We start from the raw sequence: 23,557 nt of genomic DNA on the forward strand, positions 1-23,557 counted from the left end.
GAAAGGTATCAACTAATATTACATTACATCTAAGATAATTGTAAACTCAAAATTTTAAAAATAGTAGTTTTTAATAAAACTTTTTAAATAGTTCGCATTTTATTCTTAATTTAAGAGTTATGCTTACTAATTATGTTACTAGTGCATTAGTTTATCAAATTATTGATATGTTCTTATCACAATTTTTTTTCTTCTATCTTCTTGACGGATAAAAGCCTTAAAATTTGTCTTCGTTGTTTATGTTGTCCTCTTTTAATGATTATTTGTTCTCACTACCTAACAGTTATCTCATTTTTATTTATTTATTTATTTATAGCATTTCTCTCTTATTTATTTGATATTTGGTATATCAATTTGAAAATTCTTGCACCAGATATCAATTTTTTATATACCATTTCCCTATATGAATATACATTATCTTAATTTCTCTAAATCCTTAACATGTAACCAGGTGCTGGCTTTATTTTAACTGATAGAAGATAATATGCAATGTATGAATATAACTATCTGGTTCAAAAATTCCAATCCTTATGTATATTTGCGTTTTAATTTTATCTGCTATGTTAATTTTCACCCCCTAAAAATCAATCAAATTCTCATAAAAAACATTTTATGCAATTTTCATGAGATAGAACAAAGATTCTTTGAAAACAAAGACTCTGACAAAGAAAATATAATAAACTAGCAATTTTACATAAATATTAAAGTTTCAAATAGAAAAACAAATGTAATATGATGCGTTATCCTAATATAGTACTGCACTATAGTAATTCCAATAATGGAAAATGATCTCTAATCTTCTTAAAATTCTATTACCCATGTTAAAAGATGGCTAGATCTGGAGCGTTCAAAGCAATTTGAAACTTAAGGAAATAATGGAGAAATTTAGGACTAATTCATTACAAATATAAGAGTAATAATGAATTTATTAAGTAATATAGTGTTAATACATTACTGCATTTAATACAATAAATATATCATTGAATATATTCTTGAATTTATTAAATAATACCATTTCATGAATTCAATAATATATTAAATGTAATAATTAAATGGAACAATATATTTAATATATTAAATGTAGAAATGTATCAACAATACATTTTCTAATAAATTAATTAATTACAACTATTGAATAATAATTATTCTAAAACAATAAATGCCTAGTTTGTTATATTATCTTTGTAAAATTTAATAAATACATTATATTTCATAAAATCATTAAATTAAATTGTATATTATATTTAAAAATACAATGACTGCAGTTAATCATTTATGTTAATTTAATAAATGTTATATCTCTTAAAAATATGAACAACATATTAGTAAATATATTAAATTTAATAATTAATATTGTATTAATATCTTGTATTTTTTAATAATTTATTACTTACTATTATTTAACAATAGTTTAAAGTAAAATAAAACATGCTAATACAATGTATTTGATAAGTTTAAGAAATCTAATATAGTTCATAAAATTATTACTGTGAATTATATAACATATTAAATAATTACTAGCATGTAAAGAAAATATTTTATTTTATCAATTATTTGGGGGTAACAAAGTTTTGAAGTATTACACCACGTTCATTAACACAAGAGTTATTATCAACACTCAACTTAATTTTGACATTCTAAACTTATTTTGACATGTAAAAAAAATACATAATAATATTTTTGTAAATAATTAAAAAGAAATTACATTTGATTTTTACAAGTCAAACTTAAAAAAAAAAGATTTTTATATCTTACTATTATAAGTTAAACATAAATTTATGTCTAATAATTATATGGTAGATTTAAATTTATGTTTCTCGAGTGAAATTTAAGAATCATATTTTATGTCTCACCTTTATACGTGAGACATAAATTTGTTTAAAAAAACATGCAGTACATTTTTTCTTTGTTTTTCTTCTTACGGAAAAAACTGTTGTCAACTCTAGTGACGAAAAAAGGAAGTTCTTTTTGAATCGAGTGAACCTTAATTTCTATTTGAAATTTTGTAGAAATGATTAAATTTTAATTATTTGTATTAAATCTTCAATTATCCAAGTTTACAATTGAAAAATTTATTTTTTATAATTTGTTAAAATGTGTACATAATAAGGTTATGTATAAATTAGATAAAATTTTAGTTGAGACTATTTAGTGTTATTTTTTAGATGTATAAGAGTAACTAATTTTATTTTATGTATTTCAGATATCATGCAACATGTTGTCAAATATCAAATTTATGATGAAAAAGATTAAATTCTTTTAAAATTAATATTTAAAAGGATTTAATATTAACCAAAATATTAATTATACCTTCTTATTATACATTAATACTATATGCAATCTTAATTATCTCATTTTTATATAACAAATAAAATTACCTTAATACTAGTTTATGAAAAGTTCTGAGTATAATAAAAATACGTCAATACGCGTAAATGATTTAATATTAGAAATTTAGTTTTTTATTAAATATAACTACCAATTAAATTTAATTACATACCATCGTTATTTATATAACGATAAATTTCAGAAAACAAACTTACTGGTAAGAAATTTCTACATGAACGTTCAAATGGAGAATATATTATTTTATTATTACATTATATCTTTAAGAAAAAGGTTGACTAAAGAACAGCAGAAGGAAGAGGAAAGCAAAATTGGACTTAGAATAAAATAAGGCGGCGGCAAAGGGGGCAGGAGTTGCAGTGCTCCAACCAGATGGTGATGCAGCTTGAGTGGTACACGTGGCCGCAGGGGATTCGCTTGTTTTCCCCTTCCCCGCTGTGCCGGCTGAACCCCTCCATGCAAACGGAGCAAACCTCGTCCCTCCTCACCTCGTTCACTGTCGGCAACTTCGACACGTAGCTCTTGCACGTTGCCACTACACACCCTGATTCTCCCTCCACCACCGCAAGAGCCTCGTCCAGATCAAAACCACCCAAGTCTATGAAATTGTTCACCATTGTCACCGGCGATACCATGATCGCCGCAATATCATCGCTGTTCTCTAAAATCCTATGATTAGCGTTGTTGTCATCCATTGCACAAGCTCAATAACGAATCACCTATATATATCTCACCCTCTACGATTACTTTTCCTTTCACATATTTATTGACATAGCTTGGGTCTTTCAACAGTTTCATTTTTTCAAACTCTTTTATAATAATTTATTATAAATTTGATTTTGATTGACAGTCACCTTAACATTGTTATTACCCATTTCACATATTTTAGTCTTTGTTTATTTATTTTATAATGATTGACATAAATCATCATAAATATTTTTTATTGGAAGTCATTCATATTTTGATGACAGAAAAAAAAATATAAGATTATATAATTTGTTCCTATTTTTTTATAATGACCTGGATTTAAATTTGTCAGGTTGAGTCAAATGTTTTACTTCTGTCTCGTCTTCTTAAAATAAATAATTATCCCTTGAATAGTATTTTCTTTTGGAGAACTTTAGAACTACTGTGAGTGAATTATAGCAGGAATCCTGCCGCATTATTAGGTATTAAGATAGAAACTTAGGAATCCGTTAATTAAGAAAGACCTGGCCAATTTTAATTTTGTGCGTAAGGTAGAGAAATGATAATTTTATTTTGCTTGACTTAATTTGTTAATTCTTATAATTTGATTAATAAGATAATAAATTTCTTATGGTTTAGTTTTTTTTTAGTAAATCTTTTCTAAGAATTTTATATTAAATCATCTATTATTAATGATTTATAGGATTATTAATGTATATGAGCGTAGATTCGATCCCTAGTGATGATTCAACTATCAACAGCCATTTGGTGGTCAACATAGACCTAAAAGAAATTAAGACTGTTTTTTTTTTAATTTAATTAAAACGAAAAAAGTTATATAAAAAGAAGCTGAAGTGTTTTTGTACTAGTCCACCTGTTGGAGGCTCTTTCTTCCTACATCTCGAATGTATTAAAAAAAATATTTTCAATTGTACATTTTTTTTTCAAAGTATTTTTAGATGTAGAATTATCTTTTGAAATATATAATTCAGAATTATAGTTTTTGAAATGTATTACAGATTGTATGTTTCATTTTTAAATTTAGAATTCTTTTTCAGAATATACAACCTTGTATAAAAAAATATTTTCAATTATATATTTAGAAAGTATTTTCATATTTGAGAGTATCTTTTAGAATACATAATTCAGAATCTAGTTCCTGTAATGCATTCTGAAATTCTGGAATGTATTTCAGAAACCTGCAGTCAAACAAAAAAAAACATACCAGAACCACCATTTTTATCACCCAAATCGAAAAAAGAAAATGGAAGAATTACCTCTTCAATAGGTCACCAAAAAAGTTGATAATGCTCGTAAGAAGAAGGAAGCAAGAAGAAAGTGAGAAGAAAAGAGGTTGCAGAGTTTGAGGAAGTGAGAATATTTAAGCAAGTAATAGGATTTTAATAAAATTTTCAACAAGAATAAATTGGGAATTACGAATTTTATGAGGGTGCAGGAAAAATAAAAAAAGAGCTGCAGAGAGAAAGAGCCCCTATTTGATCGATATTAGTCCAAACCTCCTTTTTGTTTTTTATATATATTAGGTCTTATTAAGTGCTTTAAGCACTTGGGCCGGAAACAAAATCATGTTGTAGAGACCCCTTTTTCATTTTTGTACCCTCTTTGTAATTTTTTATTTCTTTACTCATTTTAAATATGTTCATTTGTGTGTGATTCTTTTATATTATTAAATATATATTATATTAAAAGATATTTAAATATATTATATTAAAATATATTTAAGGATTAAGGGGAAAATAATAATATTTTTGAATTTATAAATTAAATTTTGAATAAAATTAACGTGAAAAATTATTCATAAATTTAGAAAATTAATATATATGTATATAAAAATTTAAAAAATATTAAAAAAAATGAATATAACATGTGAAAAAACATAGAATGAATCTTCTAAAAATATAAAGAATAAACACTATAAAAATTTGTTAAGTATATATTTGTTATAAATACAAATCAATACATAAATATATTGGTCTAAATGTATATTGATAAACTGGTATAATCAATACATAGCCAGATTTGTTTAGAGAAATAGTATCAAAACACACTTTTACATTCATTTAACTCAGAGTACAAGATAAAAGAGTCATAAAAGTATAAATTTTTATATTTTTTCAAGACTGGAAGAGAGTAAAATGTAAAAAAGGTAATGTCAAATGAATGTAAAAAATTTAAGTGTGTCAAAAGAATAATTTTTCATTTGTTTAATATCTAAAATTAGTCTCATATGATAAATACATGGACACATTCATGTGAAAAAAAAATCAGAATATAGTTCTTCTTGAAATGTTGTTTATATAAAAAAAGGTTATTTTATTCAACTAGAAGAAAACATGCAAACATGAAATCTATTACCTTTGTTTTTTCCTTCTAAAAGAAGAATATTTCGAAGAAGATGTTTGTTTCATTCTAGTTATATATGATCACCCTATTTAAAGTAATTAAGTTAAAATAAATGGAAGAAAAAGAATGAAAGAAAAATATATAACACAATATCAGTCGTATAAGAGACGTGAACAACACGGTGAAAAATAATATTTTTCTAGAGTAATCAATTACAAAACCTTATAATTGATTATAAGATGATTTTTTTAGAGTAGTCATGATCCTCTCTCTCTCTCTCTAAAGAAGGACTATATAATTCCATTAATTGTTCATTACATGTTATCAATCGATAAAAGAAATCCCCAGGTCTAAACCAATACATAATATAGTATATTTGTTAGAATTCAAAACCAATGCATGATACAAATAAAAAATATTCTTACAGAATAATAGCATAATTCGATACAAGAATTAATGTAAAACCTGCTATTTCCATCCCATCGTATTTTTCTAAATTCAATCCCCAAAAAACACATACTCAATGCTATTGCTATTTTTTTTTTCTCATTTCAATCCGCATAAGCGGCACGAGAGAACAAAGTTACATGATAAAGTGAAATTAAAATTTAACTACAAAATTACATGTTACGTAACATCAATTCTTTCTTCTTTTCTTCACCTGTTTTGTTATTTCGACAACGGGTTCTTGTGCAAGTAGAATCAAACATTCTGATACCTCAATCGCATCAGTGTAATCTTTCAGCCTAAGTTGGAATTCTAAATATGAATCTTGTAATTGCTTAAATTGGGAAGGCTGTGACAGTTGGTGCTGTTTTAGTATCTGATCAAGCTCTAGGCCCTTCTTTTCCTCCACAAGTATTCGGGCTTCAAGATCTAACAGTTGTTGATTCAACCTACCAATGTCACCAACTTCTACGTTGTTCTGTTCGACATCGTTTGATTTGACGATTTCATGTTCAAGAAATTTGGCTGCAACAGCATCGACACCTGGGTGCCCAAAAGAGTAAGGTCTGTTTCCAATAGAGAACACGACAATTGCAATTTCTGCACCGCACAGTATCGATAGTTCATTCGCCTTTTTGAATAAACCTGTTCGACGCTTTGAAAATGTGACTTGTCTCGTATTAGGATCCTTCACTGCTGCAATTTCAATTTTACGACGACCCATTGTTTCTTCGCACTGCTAATTACTAAAAACAACACAAGAATGAGAGAATAGAAAGAGAGAGATTATTGTCAAGATTAAGATGAATATGATATGATATGATATGATACTTCCACAACCCTTTATTTATAAAACTTTATTTGAAATTCTTCAACGTTTCTAATATTGAAATTTTCAATTCCCAATTGTTTTCACTCCTCTACGCAAGCATTTTATTATCTTTCCTGATTTTTCTTTGAATAAATACCTATTTTAGTCCCTCTTTTTTTTTTTTTTAGAAATTTTTTTACGATTAATATCTATTAATTGTCATTTAAGATCAAATTTATCATTGTCTATATATAATAGAATTTATTTAAATACATTTATAGCATAAAATAATATGTTGTTTTAGATATTTGTGCGCGTTAATATATCTACCTAATGCAAAATCTTGATGAGGGATTAAGTTTCAACAACGACTCTAATCGAAACATTAAGGTTATTAAAAAAATGCACCGGTGATGATCTAAACATCACTGCCATGTATGCTTAAACACGTGGTCATTATTAGATTAACCCCTTTAAGGAAAATTAATTAATTAAATTATTCGTTGATAACTCTGTTAAGGAAGGAGAAAAAAAAAAGAATTATTCATTTGGTACTAAAGTGAAAAAATAGGAGGAGATATTTCATTAATGATAGTTAATCAAGTTTTATTTTATATTACAGACACGGGAAAAAATTGTTGTTTTTCTAGCAACTCATAAAATTATATTTTTTTAATTGGATTTTCGTCGTTAGTGGCAGATTTTCGCAATTGAATCTTTGTGGTTAGTAATTTGCAGCATATTGCTAAATTGAACTCCGAGAACTTGATTAAAATAATGTCAAAATATTTCATTAGTAAAAATGTAAACTATTTATAATTTTGTATGTTGGTCCATAGACTGAAAAGATTTTAATTCGGTTCTTCATAGAACTGATGTCATATTGACTAAATTCAACAGGGATTCAATTCATAAAATTTAAACAATTCAAGGCCCAAATAAAAAATGTTTAAAGATTTACATGAAATTTCTGAATAATATATATCCAAAAAAAAAAGGAGGTTGTATAAGTCATGCCATAATAAACAAAAGGCATACTTGTCTTCTAATATTAATAACTATATTAAGTATTCACCAATTTTAAATAATTGAAACTATACAAAACTGATATCTTTATATTAAAATATAATACACACTAAATTACAACAAATTCGTATTTTTTTATATAAAAATTATGTTAGATTTATAGCAAATCACTTATAATATAACACTATAAAAAAATTATTGAATAACACTTAATTTTTAAGAAAATAATTAGTCACCATAATTAGTAACATAAGGCTGAAACTAATCTGATTCGATTGAAAGGTAAATAAAGTTTGACCAATACTTTTTCCTTTTTACTAAGAATTAAACTCAGAAAATGTATGAATAATTCGATCCTAGATTCAATAAATTAAGCACTTGTTACCAATTGTTTGGTTACAAAAGGATTTAAAAGTAGTAGTAAAATTTGTCTTTCAATTTTCATTTTTTAGTGAGCGGTTCTTTAGTAATTTTTTATTTGTTTTAAATAATCATATACTTAATAAAAAGGTTAAAGGAATGAGAAAATAGAAGGTCTCATATTCGGTAAATTGTGTCTTTAATTAGTTTATAATTTGTGTAAACAGGGAGTGGATTTACAGCTAATATGTGATTAGTTAACCATTAATCAGATTACTTTGTTTGGATTAATCAAATCAAATTCGTGATTCACTTATCTATAGAAGCAAGGAACTGCTTAACCTAACAAATTTGATTAATTACAACTGAGAAAGGATGATTCATGAACCAATATTACACTTTAACCCTTTTATTTATTTAGAACCTGTCGTGTGTTCATTAAAATTTGAAACTTTAAGAGCAACGAATGTACTTTATAAGAGTGTAATGTAAACGGAATAAGAGAATAAAGTCTAATGTCAGATAAATGAAGTTAATAATTACAAAGTATCAGAAAAATTATATTATCAATTAAATTAGAACTTTTATTGATTGGATTTAAGGATAATTATTATTATACAGTTAATAAATTTGTTGTAAAGCATGACGTGTTATTCAATGATGGTATAAATTTATTGTATATACAGTTTGTATTTTCTATAAAATTGGTAAACATAGATGGAAATTTGTGATGGTAGATGTTTAACGGAAATGATTGACCAGTCATAATAATGATTAGTCGTCATAATATGTTTCTATGTTTACTTCCAGTTATAAATAAATAAATAAATAAAATGTTAATATATTTTGATTGAATTTTAAAATTTGTTTTAATGGTCGGTATTTTTAATTTTTTTGAAAAATTGGATTTTTAATTGGTGTTGCTTGGATTATCTATAAATTTGTTAATTACGCTGATTTTGAGAATTTTTGGGTTGAATTTTTTTATGATAGTTGGTAAGATTTTGAGTTTTATTGCTGAGTGAACCATTTTTGGTGTATCGTATTACCATAGTTTATTCTCTCATGTGAATGATTGTAAAAGAAAAAAAAGAAAGAAAAGAATATTAAAAAAAGTTATTCAAGAAGCAAGAAAAGTAATTTTTAGTTATTTTTAAAATTTTACTCTTTTATTATTTTTGGATTTTAAACCCCTAAACTCTAAATTTATCTAGGTTTACCTTTATATCATTATAGTAATGTTTGCTTACATTTTCACCAATATGCCATAAAAGAACTTATATAAGATCTTAATATACAATATAACTTAAAACTTTAATACAATAATAATTTTAAGATTCATTATATTTATATATTATCAATTTTATTCATTTATATGACTTTTAAGTCACATTAAATTCCCATCACATATATTATGCAATTGCAGAAGAAAAATGACAGCAATAAATCAGAATCTTCACTATCGTTTCACTTTTTCCTTCTCATTTTTTCTTGATACTCTAAATTTTGCATTACATCCATCTCCATACATTTTTCATTCCATTTACTACTTCATTACTTTTTTTGCAAATTATGTTATATTACACGATGAGGGTGTGGGACAAGTAAATGGTTGAGAATTTGATAGAAAGTACTGGTTATTCAAACAATAATTAAGGTTGGGCATGGTGTGCGGATCCGACCCGCACCCTCCGAAACCGAATAAGAAAATAACTGACGGGTCGGTTTTGCACGAAAATGAATTAAATTGGATAAACTAGAATGGATAAAACGAGTTTAAATAGTTGGATACGGATTTGGATAAAAATATTCACATATACCCACTCGACCTGAGGATATTATTTAATTTGTTATGAACACTCTCAAGGTACAAACTTTAACTTTTCCTTTCCAACTCATCATCTTCTTCATATTCTTTCATATACAATCCTCACACTTTCTAAGATCTTCCATAATTTTTGGATATTATTTACTCTTTTCTATTGTCAATAACTTCAATGAATGGCTATTAGAACTCAAGGTGTAACACTAAAAAAAAAATAAGAAATAGAAAACATATTCAATAATCAAAATGGCTTATATAAATTTTACAATAAAAATAAAAAGCGCAAAATACATACTATATATAAGTAAAGGAAGACAAATAACAAACACTCTTTTAAAAATGAAGATGACTAGTTCAATGATATATGAATAATAACAAAACAAAACTTAACATTAACATTTCCTCCTATAAGTTATACAATAGTTATATTTAGTTTATCTCGATGACTGCTGCTACTTCAAGCATGTGTTGAGATTCTTTTAGATTGATCAAGATTTAATTATTAAAATAGAAATAGCTCAATCAAACAATATGGTCATATATCATGTCTGTAAGAAAATGAAATCTCATTGTAACATGCTTACTTCTTCTATGGAAACATGATTATCAAATAATTAAATGGTGGAATTGTTGTCACGTAAGATTTATGTTGCTTCCTTTTCTTTTGATCCAAAATGTTTTAAGATTTCTCGAATCCAAATACGAACACAAAATGCTATAACAAGCCTCAATAGTAGATAAACTTACCAATGATTATTTTTTTAAGCCCATGAGACAGTTTCAATTCCAATCAAAAAGACTGAATCAGAAGTATATTTTTTATTATCTAAGTCTCTAGTATAGTTCTTGTTGGATTCGAGTGTGAAACGAAGAAACAGAAAACCCAGAAAAGGAAGAAGAGAAAAAACACAGAAAAATGATCTAAATATTTCGAGATTGAATCGATTCTGAAAAACAAAGACAGACTACAATATATGGTCAATTCAAGATGACAGAAATAAAACTAAACGATCGTAAGCAGTAGAGGCCGAACATAGGTCGAGTACAACAAAGACCGAACAACACAGCCAAGAACAAAAAACGAACGTACATAACCGAACACTCACAAGAGAACGTTCGACCACAAACTACCAGAACAAACCGAACGGTTATCAACAAGAAACCGAACGGTTAAAAGTAATAGAAGAGTCTAACTAACCGTTCTTGTCGTGCCAAATTTAGATTGAACTGGGTTGATGTGTTGATCTAAATCCAACCTAACCCGAGAGTCCTAACAACAATAATGTGTAGTAAAGGTTATTAATTAAAGTAGTATGAAAAATTATTAACGTTTAAAAAAGGCATGGCAACATTTGGCAAAGAGTTGAGAGAGATGGAAGGTGTGTGTCGTGTGAGGATTCGATGATGCAACATTATAATTTGAAAAGGAGAATGATAAGCGGTGAGGGGTATAGTGGTAATTGGAGTGGAAAGGAATCTGTGTACCTTGGGAGAGGTCCTTGTCTAGGAGTGTTTCCCAGCTAGCCCAACCCAAGACTCGTGGAAGCCACCAATATTCAATCATTCAGTGAAGTGGAAGAAGAAGAAGTGTGTGGATGTAACAACCATGGAGCCTTCAATTCACACACGCCCACGTGTTCACCCAAACAGACCCTCCTCTTTCACACGTACCCACAAGAATCAATCCCAAAGCAGATACCTCCTACTCCCAAATTCTTTCAAACACAATTTTAAAGCTCTTTCATCATGGACACTTTCTTCTTCCTTTTTCATTTTTTTTAATTTTCTATTCTTAAAATTATATTTCTTTTTGTACGGACTGTTACCACCTGTTTCCTATAATTGAATTTCAAGTACCCCAGTACAGTGACAGGGATTCATCATCACTGCTGTCCCTGCATTGCCTCTCACGCAATGTTACTTAGGAATGTTACAAACTTGGTCTATCAACACATTTAACTCATTCATTCATGGTGTATTCGGTAGGAATGGAATAAGAAACTAGAGTCAAAGTACAAAAGGTAAAACCCTATATCTATACTTTACACAGGAGAAGTAGGTGAGAAGGAAAAAAATATATCATTGTATCCTCAAAATAAATATAAATTATCTTTCTTCTCGATTTTATTAAAAAAAAAATTCCAACACTCTTTATAATTTTATTATATTTATCATTTATTTATATTTTTTATCCGATTTTGTTTTTATTTTCCTCAACTGAAAACACGTGGATTTTAATGAATCAATCAGATTAACTTTCAACTCTTGTTATAAAAATTTTAATGTAGTCTCAAAATAATGCTAGTGTTACCTTGAAAAGGCATTGTAGTTCTAGATGATTGATTCTTCCAGTTGGCATTTGTCTAATCTCTTTCTACCTTGCTAAAGAAATTAGAAATCACCACGCGTTGTTGGTGTTTGGTTGAAGTCCACACCGCGATGGCTTGAATTTCAGAAGAGTGAACACCTGGAAGTATAGTGGTAGACTTGTAGCCTAGAACGACCAATTCCTCTGTCGCAGTCAAGTCCTATAAAAAAATTACCCTTCCAAATTTTCTTGTACTTTTTTTAAAAAGATACTCATTCATTAATGCAAAGGGAAAATTGAAAAAAAAAATCATGATTTTCTCATTGAAGTTCAATTAACTCGCACGTCAAATTTTACCAAACGAGTAGGTCCCCAAAGTAAGCCTTGATGCCACCTGGCGTTACTCTAATTAAAGACAGAGTACCGTTGCTTACGTACATAGGTTCCTCACACGTCACACACGCAAGGGAGCAATCCAGTGCAGGGAGGTCTCGTGGTACTTTGGAAAGGGTTTTATCACGATTCGTAGGATGAGCAGAGAGAACAGGATGAAAGCGGGTGCAGGGTTGCGTGAAGCAGAGGATTAGAAAGATGCGTGATAAGGAAAAGAAACGTGTGGAAGGAAGATCAATGGAGGGACAGGTGGAGACACACCATAAGGCAGGTGAGTACGACTACAATTTACAAACAGTTGGTGTCTCTCTCCCTTTTCCTTTCTTTCTTTTCTTTCCCCACTCACAATTCACAATAGATGCGTGCGCCATCAACAAAACTTACAATTTCTTCACACGTGTCACTTTCTCGTCTCTCCTTTCACCTCCTTTTATCACCTCTTCGCTTCCTTTTCTTCCCGTTCCCTCTCTCAATTACGACACCGTTGAGCTATGGAGGAGGACGACCTACTCGAACGACTCGACTTGGAGTTCGCGTCCACCAGTTCTGGCTCCGTCATTTCCTCCACACTCAGAACCGAAGATTTCCGGAACCTCAACAGCTCCGGCGACATTTCCTCCATCAGTAGTGGCTCCGGCGAGATTCCTCCTTCCGCAGTCACCGAGGCGGTACTCTCGCCGCCTCCGCTGCACCGCGCGGGGCTCAGTGACTGCGAGACACCGGCGGTGAGGGAGAAGTGCATCGGAAGGAGTAACAAGGGAGTGAGTTGGGGTCACACTTCGGTGATTGGAAGAAGGAAAGAGATGGAGGACGCTGTGGCAGTTATTCCCGGATTCATGTCTCGCACGTGCGATCACTTCGGCGGTTGTACCGCTCCCGGCTCCAGATCCTCCGGCGAGATCTCTCCCGTTCATTTCTTCGGCGTTTACGACGGCCATGGTGGCTCACAGGTTCGGTACACCTTCTTCTTCTTCGCCTTCGTCCATTTTCTAATAATTATTTATTTTTTGCAAAATTTACGTTTTCATTTATATATATATATATATATATATTTTTTTTTTTTTTTTGAAGTTTGAAAGAGTTTTTGGTGGTTGTGGTGACTGCGCAGGGAGGGAGTGTGGCGTTCTGATTAATATTTACTTATTATCTTTTTCAATTGTAATTTATCTGGTTGATTATTATCTATGTTTATTTTACTACTATTATTTTCTGTAAATAAATAAAAAATGATATCGGAATTATTGTGCTCGCTAAGTTTAAACTGGGAATGGGGTTGGTGGGTGTGTTGCTCAGAAAGGCCACGTGTTGTAGGTTCATAGGCAGAGTGGTCCTTACAAAGAGAGATAAATTCACGGTGCTTTTCATTCTGCTGTGACACGTGTAAATGCGATCGTGCATAATAGGGGCGTGGGCCTTTTCTTTTCTAGGATGGATACTTGTACTAATTAGGAATGGGGATTGATTTGTGTGACTGAGATCTGACGTGGTTTCTATCACAGACAAATCATCATCTTGTGGCAAGACGAAAGGTTTCAGAGATGAGTCTAGCTCGAAGAAAAACAGTCGGATTTTAAATAAATCAGAAATTCTTCTCAAGCTTGATTTTATTTTATTGTGTTTATGACGTTTTCATTAACACTACAAAAGCTTGAATCAATTTATAAAAGTTTTTATATTATGTTAGTTTATGATTTTTTCATCTTTTGTTGTTTTTATAAATACTTTTGGAGCAGTTTATTTATACAGATTCAATTTTGCCAACTAATAAGAAATTATTTTTGTATAATTCTTAAGATAATTATTATAAAAGTCACGATTTATAATTAGGTGATGACATTTTTGTGTGCATAATATTATTTATGTATATTATTTATTTAATCTAACAGAATATATTGACAATACTTAATTATGTTTTTTACCTACCTTTATTTCAAAGATTGTATTTAAAAATTCTTTCTTGATACAATTATACGTTGATTATTTATTTATTTCCTGTGAAAAGAAATATAATGATTAGGACGTGCTACTGTTGGGTGGCCACCTGGATAGAAGGATGAGCTTTTTGTCTAAAGAAAAGGTGTATTGTTCATGTGTGACGAAGTGGGACCTATACTAATTATGCTCCTTTGCACTACTTTTGGCATGTTATATTGTGGGGCCGACTGATGATGGCTTTGGTTAGTCTGTTTCATTCTAGAAAAAAGTTTCCTATGTTTTTTGAATACCAATTTTTAATACATTATAATAAATTGCATAGCATTGCTCATGTCTATGTCACTAGATTAAATCTCAACTGTTACAGACATTATTCTTTGAATATATGAAACAAATTTCCCTGTATATCGGGTACCGAACAACACCTATAGTTTATGTGGAACTCTCTCTCGTACAAAGATTATGCTCTACACACTCCACAACAGATAAGATTCATGCCTTGTTTAACAATTTTGATTTTAAATTTTAGGATTCTTTTTCAGCAGGATATTGTTATTTCAGCAGTACTTTTAGTGATGTTTAGTTACATAAGTAGAAACCAATCATTGTAACTGGGGTTTAAGAATGGCCTTTAAATATGCAAGTGGAGTGAAAATGGCGTAGACAGAAGGTATGAAAAAAATATCACCCTTCTAGATAAACCTTGGAAGTTTGGTTTCCCATTTGATTATCCATCTATTTCATCCCTCGGACAAAACGAAATTTGTATCTACAATTCAGACGTCGAAAATGTCTGGGTCCCGAACTTTTAGTAAGGATACCTGGCGAATTTCCACTGTTTCATTAGAGCTTTAAGTAACTATTGAACTATCAGCAATTTGTCATTTTACTGTACCCATTTTATCCCTTTCCAATTCTGAGTGGCGGAAAGCCTCTTCCCGAGTTTCATTCTTTGTTATTCTGCGCGATAGCTATATCGTTGATTTGCATTTGAAGTGTATGTGCAACAGAATTTCTAGGTGAGTTGTGTGGGAAAAAAATATGGAGCGCATAATATACCGTTGGTGCAAGAGTTTAATTCACCAGAAAATGAGAAAAACATTTAGTGGTAGTCTCGCCGTTCTTGTTCTCGTACATTTAAGCAAAAATAGTTCTATGGATGAATGAAGATCTCATGAAAATGCCTGATTAGACTCGGTATTTGTTACAGGATGATTAAATGAGAGTTTTTATTTTATTTATATTTTTGTATCAGCAAAAAAACGAGTCTATTTTATTTTTCTTATTGAACAGCTTACCATGTAGATTGGGTGAATATTTTGCATTGTATAAAATTCATTGTAGATATTAATTATGACATTGATACCTATTATTTTGGCGTATTAAATTGAGTATATTTCCTTGACTACAACTATCTATTTCAGAATTATGATATCAAAGATGGATTAAGAAGGGCAACTGAATCTGAACGTCCTTCTCCTTGTACAAGGGAGGAGAAATACCTGTCCAAACTGCGAAGCCTGGAGCTCATTGTAGATGGATAATATTTTAGTGTTAAAACTCGTCGAAAATTTCCCCTTGATGGCTATTGTTTCTATTTTTTTTTATCTAAACTCTACCGATCTTTGATTCTAGTCATATGCATTCGCCCAATGTATCTGGCCATCCTGATGAAGTTAATACGATAAGATCCATTCAAGAAATATTTGTCAGTCCTTAAAAGAAGACTCCACACAATTTGTTGAAGTCGTCACCTTGTTTCCCTTCTTGACTTTAATCAACTAATTACTCTACAACTAACATTAAAATTTGGTGTTTTAAATAAGGATAAACTTTGAGTGTTGTCATAAATTTTTCAAAAAGAAATAGATTATCTAATTTTACTTTTATTGATTCGTGTGATTTGGTTAAATAAACACCATATAAACAGGATGGAGTACATCATGAAATTTTTACCATTCTCCTAACTGTTGTGGTAATTTAATACTCCTAGGTGGCTAAGTTCTGTGCTAAGCGGATGCACGGTGTTATAGCAGAGGAGTGGAACCGAGAAATGGCAGGTGGGGCTGAGTGGCAGAGAAGATGGGAAACCGTATTTGCTAACAGTTTTGAGAGGACTGACAATGAAATCCTATCAGACGAAGTTGCACCTGAAATGGTAGGATCTACTGCATCTGTGGTGGTTCTATCTGGTTGCCAAATTATTGCATCCAACTGCGGCGACTCAAGGGTAGTTCTTTTCCGCAGGACACAAACTATCCCCTTGTCAGTGGATCAAAAGGTCAGGTCTAGTCATAACCCACTTATCTTGATAATATAACTCCGATCATGTGATCATGCGTTCCGTTTTAGGTTTCTTGAATGGAAAATTATATGTACTTCCAGTTTATTAAAGTAGGCCGGATATTTTTCTCTGTCGTTCTTTAGTTTCCATGTGTATGTAAAGACCATAAATTTATTGACAACAATTACAATAATAAAAAAGATAAAAGCACTGACCTCTGCTGCTTTTGAAATTCTTAATAATTCGGGAGAAGGGAATAAAAAAGAGAAAACTCGCCCATGCAGTCATGTACTCAACGAAATCAGGGTCGGATGTAAGGAGGGTAACTCTCTAAAAAAAACTTCAAAAATTGTATAGTTTGATTTTATTTATATAACTTTATAACATTATAATTTATTGATTTAGTTATGTTAGTGAAGGTAACTTTTACTCCCCTATGCTTATATCATTAACGGAATTGAGATACCATTGTCCTTGTTTGTACAGCCGGATAGACAAGATGAACTCTTGAGAATTGAAGGAGAAGGAGGAAAAGTCATAAACTGGAATGGAGCTAGGGTGTTTGGTGTTCTTGCCATGTCCAGGGCCATAGGTACCTTGATTTATCTTCATACCCAATCTTAGGTTAAGAATTTGCGAAAGTTTTTCTTCTTTCTGAACCATTAATAAAGGGACAAAGTTATTATGTCTCTGCTATGGAAAAATAAAAAATGCAAACGGCTATAACTGTCTAGTATTTTGATTTTAATCGTCTAGTAATTAGGGATTATTGTAATTATCTATACTCCTGTAAGAGGGTCATTTTCTTGCTGGTGTCACTATAAATAAGTTACTCAAAGAAACAAAACAAAATGCGCAGACACCGAAGCTTATTGCATTAGTTTCGATAATGAGACAGTGGGAGAATGCAGGTTAAGATAAGGAATCTGAGTTTGAGTTAAAAACCTTCCTCTGTTTTGATACTTGAAAATGAGTCCGAGGATGAGTGTCGTGACTCGTGAGATAACACAGTAAGAGGACGAAGTTGCTAAGTAATGAGAGGGGGGAAATTTATCCATGCAGAAGGAAATGAAAGCCATGTAAACCGTAAGTTATAGATGAACACAAAGAGAGGTGCTTGTGTGATAGAATTAAATGAGTTAGGTGTCAACTTTATGCTATGTTTGAGTGTAATTTTTCCAAGTTTGTTTGCTTCCTTTTCTTAAAAATTGGTCAAACACTTTTTTTTTTAAAGTTTTTAAAATTTTGGCAGCTTAACTTTTATAGAGTAATTGAAAAATAAGTTTTTTATTTTTTTTTAAAGATAGGAGAAAGATTTTTTTTTGTTTTGTTTTAAAGTAATTGATTTCTCGTCTCTGTCTAAATTATCTTGTTCTCTCGCTTCACATGGACTGTGTCTCTTTTCTTTCTTCTTTTTTAGGGTGGTAATAGACAAACACTCTATATCCTAATAAACTTCTATCCAAAAATCTATCATATCATATTTTTATTTTAAAATATAAAATAATTTAAAAGGAATCAACTACAAAGTTAAAAAATATTATGTTTTATTAGGTATATTATTGAGGTAGTAAAACTTTTGGGTGTTATGTAAAAATTTGCTTTTTCTTTTATTTCTCTCTTTGTTCTCTCATTAGTCTCTCAAATTTTTTGGGCTGTCTCTTTTAATTAAAAGAAATAAAAACTGACTAACATTTTCTATTTTAATTTTAAAGTTCTTATTTTGAGGTTTAGTCATAAATTAACCTTAATAAAATATTCCTACAATAACTTACTAAGAGTGAATTTGATCAATGATCGATACACACACTTTAAATGTTTGTGGAACTTGATTTTTCATCATTCACATACCTTCCTAGAAATATTAGGTACCACTAAGGGACATTTTGAATGTTGAGCAAACGTTTAAAAGTCCAACATCCATAATTTGGTTTCTTCGTCTTCTATTCATATATGGAAGGATATTCTACATTGTTTATTTGCTAATCAAACTTACGAAGGATTTCCAAACCTTCACTGCTCATGTTATGTTATCAATTTTGTCACAATTTCTTGGTTGTATCTTAAGCAACATTTGTTTTTCTCTTGAATAACTTTTCTTGCAAAATAAACGAGGACCGGACAACAGGCATGCTTCATCTGTTAAATTTACATATACTAACATTGAATTGATTTATCATTCCAATTATGCCTAACTTAGGTGCTTAAACAAGTTTGTGATGTGGTTTTCCATCTTTACCATACCAAAAAGGCTTTACCTTCGATGAAAAAAGTCTACCATGAGGGATAATATGGAAGAATGCTATTAAATTAAATATCCAAATGCAACATTTACATAATATTTTCCTCTTTAATTAGAAATACAATTCCTATCATTTGAATCCATTATCATTTTATTATTGTCTTCCCTCTTCTTCAATTTAATCAAATCAAGGTAGATTATTCCCGCCTCTGGCTTCTTGTGGCTTGAACTCCATAAGAATACAACTTAACCTTTTGGTGTGACGCTTGAATTTTTCTCCGCCACCATTCATACACGTTGGTTCAAGTTTTATATGCTTGATCAAATTTCTCTGCATATATTTCTGGTCTGATTATAGCAACATTTTATGATTTAGAAGAGAAAAAATTCTGCCTGTCTCTTCCTCTTGCTTATTTTAATTGGTAACTAGTTCATGCAAGTTCTTGCATTATAGATATTCCTTTCACAGAGGAGGATCTCTCAATTATCAACAATAATATATTATAGTATTTCTCAACTCCCTTGAATTATGGTATAAATAAGTTTCACTAATTTGAAAAACTCCCTATAACTTTTGGTATATTACTTAGGAAGTAATTTTATAGAAATTATTCTTAGGAAAAGTAAATGTAGTTTTGGAAGCTAGACACCAAGAAGCTTGCCTGCAGTGAATAGCTAACCATTATTATCACTTTCTTGAATGGGACAAATTCTAGCTATACTGCAATTTGTTAGTCTGAAATTATTTTCACAATTCCTGAGCAGTTGGGACTTGGAAATTTTGTTAATAGAATGAATTGAGTCGTCATTATGTTTGACTTTTGGATAGAGAAAAAGTCCGGCAATCCTACTTAAGTTTTGTTAAATTCTGGCTGAATTTTGTCAAACTTTTGCTTTAAATTTTATAGTTTACACTTTTAGGTTTTTTGACACCAGCATGAGCAGTTAAAAGATGTTAAGAAGAGATATATTGACTTAGGGGATAGAATTTAAGAGAAAGATATAGCCAGAGGAGTGACAAAACCCTATTATTGTTAGTTGCTAAAAATGAGAGTGAGTTGGAGGTAAGGCTAGGTAGAGGGGCTAAGTTGGACCTCACAAAGGTAGTTTTATATCTAAGGGTTAACCATTTGTTTCCTCAACTTTAACTAAAATGTAGAATTAGTCTTTTTTTTTTTATTTTGATTTAATGTAGTATTTTAATTTTAGAAATATATGAACTGAGTTCTTTTAAATAAATTTTATTAAATTTATTTGATATTCAAGTGTATTTCAAATATTATTTTGGTGTAAATAATTTTAATGTTATCATAAAATTTGAATATTAAATAAATTTAATAAAACTTAGTTAAAAAAACTAAATTAAATCAAAATTTCAAAAAAAAATTAATTTAAAATTAAGAGATTAAAAACATATTTAATTAAGTTTATAGGATATATATATATATATATATATATATATATATATATATATATATATATATATATATATATATGAATATGATACATATGATAAAACAATAGAAATTTGCAAATATATATTTATATTCAAGACTCTTAATAATTTTGTTCTATTGACTTAATATTTTTTACTTTTCTTTATGTAATTTGTTATTTGATTTTTTTTTATCAATGGAATGACTCATCTCTTTCATCTTAAATCTTTTTTTATTTTTTGGTAAACTCATTATTATAAAAAAAAATGTAAATTGACGAATAAATTAAAAAAGATTATAAAAAAAAGAATAAGTTAATTGGTAAACAGGAGACAAGATGATAAAAATAAAAGACATGATACTTAAAAGAAAATATTTTAACTATACAATAAAACAACTTTCTTAACAAAAATTTAATTAAAAATTCTAACGGCGTATATAAATTTCACATTTTAATTTGTTAAGTAGCTCCCTTCCGCCCTTTGGTATATAAATTTAGGAAAAAGTTTTTTTAACAATTTTTTACAACCGTATTCATGATAGCTTGTGATTAATCCGTTTCAAATATACAAACCAGTAAAATAGTGACACATAATCTATTTTCAAAAAATTATTAAAAGAACTTTTTAACATATCATACTCCATAAATTTACATAAACATTTTTATTAAGTGATCCTTGTTTTCTTGAAAGGAAAATATTCTTTTAATAATTTTTTATAAACAGTTTATGTGATAGCTTGTGATTGGTCCATTTCAAATATACAGACCAATAAAATAGTGACACATGGTCTATTATAGAAAAAGTTGTTAAAAAAAGTTATTATTATATAGTTATTCTTGAAATTTTGTTATCATATCATAGTTCTTCTTGAAATGCTGTTATTCTTCTTCGTTCTTTTATATCCTCCCTCTTTCATAAACATGGTTCCTTGTTTCAATACCTTTATTCGTTGAACACCTTTTTCTTCCGGGTAAGTTGTCATTGTCCATTTTTTTCTCCAGACCTTATCTTACCTTCCATAAATTACATTATAGAAATATGTATCTATCTATTCTAAAAAATTATTATGGATTTTGGCTTATAGTTTTATAAATTACTTTGAATATGTATATATTTTCCAAAAAGTTACTTTCGATGTAAATAAAATTATGATATTTTTTACAGAGAATAAAAGAGAGGAGAAAATAGATGTAAAGAGTTTACCAAATAAGGAGATGTGATGCACGTATTTAAAGAATAATCAGGATAAGAGTACAGGGATCAAAAGAACAATGAAGGCGAAGAGTGCAAAAATAAGGTTTAAAGTGTAATGAGGATGATACAAAAATAGGGTTTTATTATTTTTATACAGAAGATATCTTGGTAATAAAAAATAACAAGGGGAAGGGAAGGTTAAATAGAAAAAGGCAAAAACGTTGTAGTCATACGAGCCTACAGTTTTTTCTAGTCCTAATCTGCATGAAGCATGATTCCTTATAGGGGCCAAGATGTAAGTAAACCCAAGTCTAGATGGGTCGCTTTGGTTTAAGTTGTATTCTCACTGTCCTAGAGAGTTACAAGATCGACCTATTTATCTACTTCATCTTACAAACCTATTTTTCTTCTAATCTAATAATAATGTACGGTTATTTTCTCTTTCGATATTACTAAAAATCCCAGAGTACGTAGAAATTTCTAGTTGATGGTTCTCCAGAAATTTTAGCAGAAGCTATTTAACTGTTCAGTTAATTCAAGAAAAGTTTTCAGCAATAAGATTCAGATCATCTGGAAGAAAGGTATTGTGTTTGTGGTATGTATAGCACCGGATTTTCAAGGCTGCATATTTTTAACAGCATCTAGTGCAAAATTTGGGTTTGTTCTTTTCTTTTGGGGCTATTCAGTTACAGAAACTATATGGACAGTCTTCCAAATTGAGCTAGTATTTGGACATCTTGAAAACAAGTCTATGACTTGTCCTGTATCTGACCTGCTTAACGATGATGTCTCAGGTGATCGGTATTTGAGACCATGGATTATTCCCGTGCCTGAGATAACTTTCACAGCTAGGACAGACGAGGATGAGTGCTTAATTTTGGCAAGCGACGGACTCTGGGATGTAATGAGCAATGAAGAGGTTGGAGAAGTGGCACGCCACATTCTTAGAAGACGACGCAGATCCTTGTCAGTGGAGGAACCGTCTCCTGCACAAGCTGTTGCCGACAGCCTGACTGAAATTGCATATGGTAGAAATAGTAAAGATAACATTTCAATCATAGTTGTTGATCTGAAATCCAAGAGAAAACGTCAGCAAAGGCCTGCTTTAATTTCCTAAGAATCTGATTCTCTTCAATCTTGAGAAGGACAAAGACGGTAATGAAGTTGTAGAGTTGATCTATAAACAAACCTTTTTTTTTCTATTTTTCATATGACCTCCTTGGTACTTGGTATCACTTCACCTTGTGTCTTTCTCCTAACCTGCTGTACAGAGTTGATTGGGAAAAAAGAATCTGCTTCATGACGGGTCACAACTAGCAGGGCTGGCTTGTTCTAATGAAGTATATAGATCAGTACTATTTTTCCTTTTCCATTTGCTCCTGATTCCTGAACGGTTATGTGGATAACAGAATGAAAAGCCATCAATTGTATTGTTTGAATTTCTTTTAGTGAAAGAAATGGAATAAAATATGGTGAACTTTATTCCATTTCATTGCATTCAATATTCTCACCATCTTCTATTTGATTTGAAAACATAGAATGAAATTAGTCTAATGAAGTAATACTCTTGCTACCATGTCTAATTTTAAAACAGTGAAACAAAAATTACTATAACAATAAGAGATAATTATTTAATTTTAGTCTATGTCCTACCTTTTTTGTTCACATGTCATTAAATATTTAGACATAATTGAAGTTGGAATAAGAAAATTGTCTATTTAGGCTGTTCCTTGAAACAAGAAGCATAAATTTCAATGCACTTCAATGAAAAAATTACTGATAGAGATACTTTTGCTAATATATGTTAGAGGAAAGGATTGAAGAATGTCTTATTTTAATTACATATTAATGTTTAAGGTTGTGATTTTTTTTTTAATTATGGGAGAAAGATTTGAAT

The 23,557-nt window shown here is 29.8% G+C and overlaps 2 protein-coding genes across 3 annotated transcripts; one reads left to right on the forward strand and one right to left on the reverse strand.

The window, feature by feature from the left end:
- Positions 1 to 6,034: 6,034 nt before the first annotated feature.
- Positions 6,035 to 6,568, reverse strand: LOC124845839 (agamous-like MADS-box protein AGL29). Its single transcript, XM_047323019.1, has one exon. It carries the CDS (start codon positions 6,566 to 6,568, stop codon positions 6,035 to 6,037), a length of 534 nt encoding a protein of 177 aa, XP_047178975.1.
- Positions 6,569 to 12,939: 6,371 nt separating this feature from the next.
- Positions 12,940 to 23,162, forward strand: LOC148205374 (putative protein phosphatase 2C 6). 2 transcript variants are annotated; one of them, XM_088103109.1, is made up of 5 exons: positions 13,042 to 13,517; positions 16,496 to 16,783; positions 17,273 to 17,378; positions 22,455 to 22,815; positions 22,932 to 23,162. In XM_088103109.1, exons 1-4 carry the CDS (start codon positions 13,059 to 13,061, stop codon positions 22,775 to 22,777), a joined length of 1,176 nt encoding a protein of 391 aa, XP_087959235.1. In that variant the 5' UTR covers positions 13,042 to 13,058; the 3' UTR covers positions 22,778 to 22,815; positions 22,932 to 23,162. The 2 variants fall into 2 exon arrangements, with proteins under 2 accessions (XP_087959236.1, XP_087959235.1); XM_088103110.1 differs by having other exon boundaries at positions 12,940 to 13,517; positions 22,455 to 23,162.
- Positions 23,163 to 23,557: the final 395 nt, after the last annotated feature.

Source organism: Vigna umbellata, chromosome 1, assembly GCF_029865625.1.
Source record: "Vigna umbellata cultivar VRB3 chromosome 1, Vumbellata_1.0, whole genome shotgun sequence".
Taxonomy (NCBI): domain Eukaryota; kingdom Viridiplantae; phylum Streptophyta; class Magnoliopsida; order Fabales; family Fabaceae; genus Vigna; species Vigna umbellata.

Coding starts and splice junctions, on each gene's coding strand:
- LOC124845839 (XM_047323019.1), bottom strand. CDS start 6,568: ATGGGTCGTCGTAAAATTGAAATTGCAGCAGTGAAGGATCCTAATACG.
- LOC148205374 (XM_088103110.1), top strand. CDS start 13,059: ATGGAGGAGGACGACCTACTCGAACGACTCGACTTGGAGTTCGCGTCC. Junction 16,784..17,272: donor CCTTGTCAGTGGATCAAAAG/GTCAGGTCTAGT, acceptor TTGTTTGTACAG/CCGGATAGACAAGATGAACT. Junction 17,379..22,454: donor TGCCATGTCCAGGGCCATAG/GTACCTTGATTT, acceptor ATGATGTCTCAG/GTGATCGGTATTTGAGACCA.